Source organism: Photinus pyralis, unplaced genomic scaffold, assembly GCF_008802855.1.
Source record: "Photinus pyralis isolate 1611_PpyrPB1 unplaced genomic scaffold, Ppyr1.3 Ppyr1.4_LG4, whole genome shotgun sequence".
Lineage (NCBI taxonomy): Eukaryota > Metazoa > Arthropoda > Insecta > Coleoptera > Lampyridae > Photinus > Photinus pyralis.
Genome location: NW_022170511.1, coordinates 42,197,648 through 42,204,574, shown reverse-complemented (window position 1 = coordinate 42,204,574; position 6,927 = coordinate 42,197,648). Strand labels below are relative to the sequence as shown.

The 6,927-nt window shown below is 36.5% G+C and overlaps 1 protein-coding gene across 1 annotated transcript; it reads right to left on the bottom strand.

Annotated features, from left to right (window-relative positions):
- Positions 1 to 209: 209 nt before the first annotated feature.
- LOC116168174 (zinc transporter 9) lies at positions 210 to 4,133 on the bottom strand. Its single transcript, XM_031483850.1, has 10 exons — positions 3,873 to 4,133; positions 3,253 to 3,819; positions 2,580 to 2,706; positions 2,392 to 2,530; positions 2,188 to 2,343; positions 2,030 to 2,141; positions 876 to 1,086; positions 637 to 829; positions 474 to 587; positions 210 to 424 (listed from the first exon to the last, which is right to left on the bottom strand). The coding sequence occupies exons 1-10, from the start codon at positions 3,934 to 3,936 to the stop codon at positions 380 to 382; spliced, it is 1,728 nt and encodes a 575-aa protein (XP_031339710.1). The 5' UTR covers positions 3,937 to 4,133; the 3' UTR covers positions 210 to 379.
- Between the last annotated feature and the right edge of the window lie 2,794 nt (positions 4,134 to 6,927).

Genomic DNA, 6,927 nt, shown 5'->3' with positions numbered 1-6,927 from the left:
CACAATTATTACATTATAGGTAACTATTCTTAAAAATTGTGAAAGATTTCTATGGGCTGGAGTCAGTTTGCGCTTGGATGCTCCTTTTGATTTCGGGACCCAGCGGAAGCGGGCCCATGTTTCGCGGCACAACCAGAAGACCGGTAGTTAGGCCACTGCTAGGTCTTATCAATTCCATTTGGCAAACGTTAGGTATTTAGAGTGTACAGTAAAAATAAAGATTGTATTTATTATAAAAAAAAGTAACAGGCTTACAAGTAATAAGGGAGTTGTTAAATGAAAAAAATAACAATAACAATAAATAAAAAATATGTTTATATGCGTTAAATTTCACTACAGCGAATAAAATTTTTCTTACACCTTTGGATTGCTGGAGATTTTACAGAATTTCCAAATCACAGTGCCTTATTTCAGGATGGTTTTTCTAAAAATTGCCAGAATTAAAAAGGGCGATTGTAATCACGTTATACTACCCGTAATTTCATTTCTATCCTATCGATTTCACCTCCCATCATATCCACAATCGATTCGCCATGCTTCAACATGAACTCCTCCAGTTGATCTATGTTTTCAAACTTCTTTATTTCCTACAAAAAGTGCAAATATTACGCAAATTCGTAGTCACGCGACGTGTACTTCTAGCAGAGCAGTTAACTCCAACTTATCGAGATACATTCTGGTCAATTCCCTACCGTCAAAATCCAACTCGGCCTTGTATCTAACCAAAAAGTTACCCATGTCGATACCTTTAACATCGTGTATTGCTCTGATCATGACGTCCGTTTCCAATTCGGCGTTAATTTTGTCTAAATTTTCTTGCGGTATCGATCTACGCAAGTAATTAAAGTAGAAATGCTTCTCATGAATGATCTCACCTTCCTACAAGCGCAGCTACGTTGGTGTAAATTATGAAAGAAGCGACAGAGCCTAAAATGCACCCAACCAACAAGGATCCTAAAGCGTCTGGAATGGGACTGTGAGTCCACGAGGAGATTCCCATACAGGTGCCCGCTACAAGGACACCAACAACTGCAGCGAAATCTTCTAGCAAGACGACGTTTACGCTGGGATCTTGTCCTCTGGTAACTAGCAAGCAGATTAAATGATGATGTAGTCTTACTCTAGCTTAATTTTTGGGGGAATTATTTTAGAAAAACTACAGCGCGCAAAACTTAACACCTAAATGAAATAAATTTAGAAAAAGATCATACAAACTAACCGATTGGGCACCAAAAACTATTAAAAAAAACTTCCATTTCTTAAGATTTTTTTTCCATTTGTCCAAGGTCAAGGTTAGTATTATTACAGTACCGTGTGTCCTATTTGGGTTCAGTCTGCGGTGTATGTCAGCTGTTTTTAAAGATAGAGACGGTTTTCGCGACCCTGTGGCACTCTTTTGTGAAACTTTTACCACAAACAGAAGCAATCTAGCTACGTTTGTTTCCGAGATACTGGGTGAAAACGAAAAGTTTGACTTTTTGGGATGTTATCATATCTTGCTGCCCATGTAAGATTGAAAAAAAGTAAAAATTGTCCCTTCTAGATATTTTTACGTAGAATCCAGTGGCGTAGTAAAAATTAATTTTTGGACCACCGTTTCTGAGATTTGACCCAAAGTTTTCCTGATTACATTGATATATTACAACTTTTATTTTTTAAATTTTAGCCATGAAACAAAAATTGAAACCTTATTTTTCACGATTTCTAAATAGTAGGTGATGGATTCAAGATTTTTTTTTTTTATTGTAAGTATTCATGGCAGGCGATACATGTCATTTAAAAAATTTGAAAAATAAGATATAACATATAATTAATTAAAAAATATAGGTTGTCATACATCAATGCAATCAGGAAAATGAAAGTACATAATTCACGGTAAAATATATAGGGTGTTGCATCTAAAAAATAGTAACATTGCGTCAAACACCCCAAAATGTCAAACTGGTTTTCACCCGGTATCTGTAAATTATTTTCAGATTATATAGTTTTTGGTGTTTGATGCACCACGACCTTTAAAAGGCCAACTTACTATATTCTCTTATACTCATGTTTGAATTATGAGCACCCTTTCTAACAGAGTTAAGGGCAACAAGACATGTAGCACCCTCGGAGACTAGAGAACCTGCCAATATAAAGTATGCCTGAAAATGCTATATTTGTACGCATATCCAGCAAAACGGCCATTACCCAAAAGAAATCCTCAATGGGCTGTGATGCAATTAAACCACTAATGCCATGATAAAACGACAATCCTGTACCGACGCAAAAAATACCAACACCCGATATAAGTGAGGCGACATACTTCATATTGGCATAACCGTACGGATGATACGAATCTGCAATCTGAAAATAATTAACCTTCTCCACCTCTTTGAATCGCCCTCAGTTTACCTGCACAGATTTGTGAATCCCGTACGCCAGTATAATTTGATTTATCGTGTCAGCGAGCGAATGAATGCACTCTGAAAACATACTGTGCGAACCCGTATACAACCAAGCGAATAGCTTGAACAAGCAATTGGTGGCATTTCTGCAAAATAATTCATTGAAACATGCTCTTCAATATCAATTAAACGTACATTGCAATTGCAGTTATCACCACTTTGCCAGATCGACCCATCAAACCTTCATCAGCCTCTTCTACATTTGTAGGCTTCCCCAATTCGCGGCGGAAATCCCGCAGGCGCCTTTTAACGGTGAAGATATCTACAATTATTTATCACAACAATGTAGGGCACGAACTTTTATTTATTTTGAACATATTTGAACTATACAGTGATATTTATTAAGAAGTAGACATAGGGATTGTCTATTGTTTTTCTCTATGTCTACTTTGAAAAGACAAGCTCTCTTCTGAAGAGCGCCTAATTTTATGCATCCAAAATAACTTTTTAAAACAAATACACATCTGCAGGCGGGGCCAATGTGGCTTAGTGGCGCACAATAGGTGCAATGAAGAGCTTCTTAGCTGTCAGTACCTTTACGCATTTCTGAGGCAAGTGAGAGGCACTTTATAGCTGACTATGTCTGGAACAAATGCAGATGTTGTGTGATTAGCACTGTGCTCAAGAGCCCCCTATTATTACCCCAGACATTAAACTCTCCCTACGCATTTTTAGAGATTGAATGGGTCCCACAGGCAAAAATGATCTGGCAGAACTGCTAATCAAACCCGAGTACACTTGCCACTAGACCACACTGGCCGTACACACACAATTATTATACTTATATTATCAGAATGGACAGTCTCACCTTGTTGATACTTCTTCCGTTCAATGTCTCGTTTAAGTACCTCCTTTGCAAGATTCTCCTTGGAACCCCATAGCTCCAGAGCCTTCGCTTCGACGTCCTTCCGCCAATACACAGTTATAGGCGGCTCGTTTTCGTACGGAGAACGACGCTTAGTCTTCGGCAGAGATTCAAGATCGGACGGTTTCAAGAGAAAATCAGACATAGCCTTGACAGGGGTAATGAAGTTACGTTCGACGGATGCCGCCGAGAGGTCCACTCTCGCACGTTTCTTCGGTGGCGGTTTGACGGTCTCACTTTTCGTTTCATCCTTCTTTGAGAGGATCTTATCCTTCAGTTTCTGTAAGGATTCGGTCGGTTTTAAATTCGGCTTCTCCAAACTCTTCTCTTTTATGTTGTCAAGATTCACCTCCTTCGCTTTCTCAGGTGTAGGGCTTTCTTTGTTTTGTTTATCGCTGGCTAGCGTTCGAACGGTGCAGAGTGTTTGCACCAATGACTTCAGTTCACTTTGAAACTTTCGTAAGTTACTACTTTTGCAGTGCGTAAAATTAAGGTGCCGTTTTAAGATAACTACGGGTAGAAGTAAATATTGTCGCCTTATTTTAGTAATTGCAGTTACTTACGTTGGCCAGTGCAGTAAGAATTACAATAAATATTGCCTAATAATATACATGAACGTGGTATCATGCTGAAACTAGTTATGACTTAAAAATCTGGTTTTCGTCGAGAACTCTTAACTTAAAACACTCATGATTGATTAGTATTTTGTAAACATCTACAAGCAGATCAAATACACTTTTCTAACACTTAGGAGAATTTAAAGCAAGAACTTTAATGAACAAAACAAAGTGACATTTGTTTTTTAGGTTATAATTATTTTCGTTTCGAAAAACGAGCCTCCAACGTAATAAAATAAACTTTAACTAAGTTTTTTTGTTGGTACCACTGAGCTGAAGTTCACGAGCAGGTATACAGGGTAAGTGAAAATTAATAACGTTATGCACATCCTAAATTGTATTATTTAAACTATATTTATGTGTTATCATTGAGTTCAATTCAATGGTGTTATTGCCAGAAATAAGTTTTAAACTGAACAGGGCGTTTTATTTCAAAACGATTCACCGGTGATAATATGCAATTTTGATAAAAAAATCTAACATTTCAAAAACACGTCCATTTATATGTATAGTTACTTACAAGGAAAAGTTAAATCGAAGCTTTAGCTTAATATTAAAATTATAATATGCACTCCCATCGAGTGCGGAGTGCCACATTATTTTAAAGGACATAACATTATCTTTTACAGAAATACGCACGATAACCAAATTTGGATGGTTTCTTTAAAAATTACTTTCTATAAATGTATAGTGGGTTGGGTTTGTAGAGCAGCCTTGGCTGAAACCCCGCTCACTCAAAAATAAAGATCAGAATAAAGTAAATAAATAAATTAATAATTTGTCTACATTCATGTGTTATTTGTGCCTTAGTTCTTGATTGTCCCCAAAGAAAGAAACTAAGCGGGCTCAAGTCGTCGGGAGACAGTGGGGATACCGCCGATGGAGCCAATACTGAAGAACCAGAGCATAATGAGGAGGGCCCTCAACTTGGTGAAAGGACAAATTTTCTTTGCCTAGTAGCATTGAATAAGATTCACTCAACGCTAGTAGAGTCTACCTACTTACCTATTGTAGTTTACTAGCCAAAGATTGTGCGATCAAAGGACCTATCACATCTTCCAATAGATTCTGATTTAATCCCCGTATTAAATTTCCTTCTAGGACTATTGGCCCCATAATTTGATTCCCAAGAATACCTGCCCAAACATTCGAATCCTTTTTTTGAATGACGGAAAAAAACTTGACACATATTGTGAAGTAAACACAAAAACATTTATCTTATTATCTTTATCGAAATTTAATTAGTTATTTAATTAGTTATTCTGGGGCCTCTTCTCTTTTTAATTTATATTAATGATATGCCAAGCTTTATTTCTGGAAATGAAAACTGCCTTCTTTATGCAGATGATGCTACCTTACTTGTTGGGGCCGAACACATTAACGGGGAACTAAATAACTCCAATGAATTACTTCAACGAGCTAATACTTGGTACACTATAAACTTATTACATATAAATACAATGAAAACGGTATCCATGCTATTATCACTGCGATCACATGATTTATCAACACCTGAATATGTGAAATTTTTAGGAATTTGTATTGATCGTAAATTAAATTTTGATGTTCACGGTAATTTTGTTGCTACGAAGTTAAGCAGAAATATATTTGTTTTGCGTAGATTAGCGAGTAATGTAACTATGAATATTCTTAAAACTGCCTATTTTGCACTCATACATAGCCACTTGTCTTATGCTATTAATGTTTGGGGTCATTTTGCTTGTTGGAGGCAATTATTTAAATTACAAAGAAAAGCCGTTAGAATTATTGCTAACATTTCATTTAGAGATGATTGTCGGCAAGCTTTCATTGATCACCAAATATTAACGCTTCCATCTATTTTTATTTTTACTTGTCTTTGTTTTGTTAAGCGCAATGAACATTATTTTGTTAAAAATTGCGATGTTCATAATTATGACACCCGCAACAAATTAAATGCATTTGTCCCTTTTTGCCGTTTAAGTAAGACGCAAAACAGTTTTGATCATATCAATATAAAAATGTATAATTATATTCCTCCCAATATTAAGGCTTTACCTTTTAATTTATTCAAATCAAGAACTAAAGCATTTCTTATTGATAAAGCGTTTTACTCGTATGAGGAATTTTTCAGTACAGAGTTCTTTTTGTTATAATTTTGTTTGTTCTTACATTTGTATTATTTTTATTTTGCTTTTGTATTGACTTATGTATGTAGGCTGTTCTACAAAACATTAAATAAGCTTTATTATTATTGTTAGCTTTGGATAGTACCAATATTAAAGACTGCTAAACCACATCTTCTTGGTGCATTTATATTGACGTCAAGGAAAACAGATTTTCGAATGGTCCGGATGGCAGAATTCATTTTGGATATTCATTCAAGCAGCAAGTTATTTATATTGCCTGTTTTATCGTCCAAATACTCCAAAAGTTTCAATTCAATTTTTTAGACTTAGGTTCACGTGCAGCCACACCCTCATCAGTAGAAGAAAATAGAAATATTGTTTACTTCCAGACTAAGCAAAACTAAAAAACCCCGGTGCGCGCCCCAAACGAACTTCCTAGCGAAAAAAACCAACTGCTCTTTCATCTTGAACCGATAGTGCGCTTTCAGTGTTATTTTTAAAAGCGTTTTCTCACGACTTTTCCACTCGATGCGTCACCATCCCCACACAGACCTGAAATGTAGCCATCGCTGCAATTTGAAGAGGAAAATGGCAACGTTATTTGAAGTGATTATGGGATAACATCACTTGAAAAGCAAAGTGCCGAAACTTTTTCCTGGGGATAGCAGCCTCCAGATGGATTGTTGAGAAGCGATGCGACTTTGTACCGCGGACGTCTTCACCATCCTGGTGACAACACATCACTGAACACTACAAACGCTCACTCGTCCGAAGACCCCTTTAAAACACGATTACAGATGGTGGAAAAGTCTATCGCCAGACTCATTTTCTGGTCTTGTAAGGCCCGAACAAATCGGCAGAGAGAAGGAAGTCATAATCGAAATCCAAAGTCA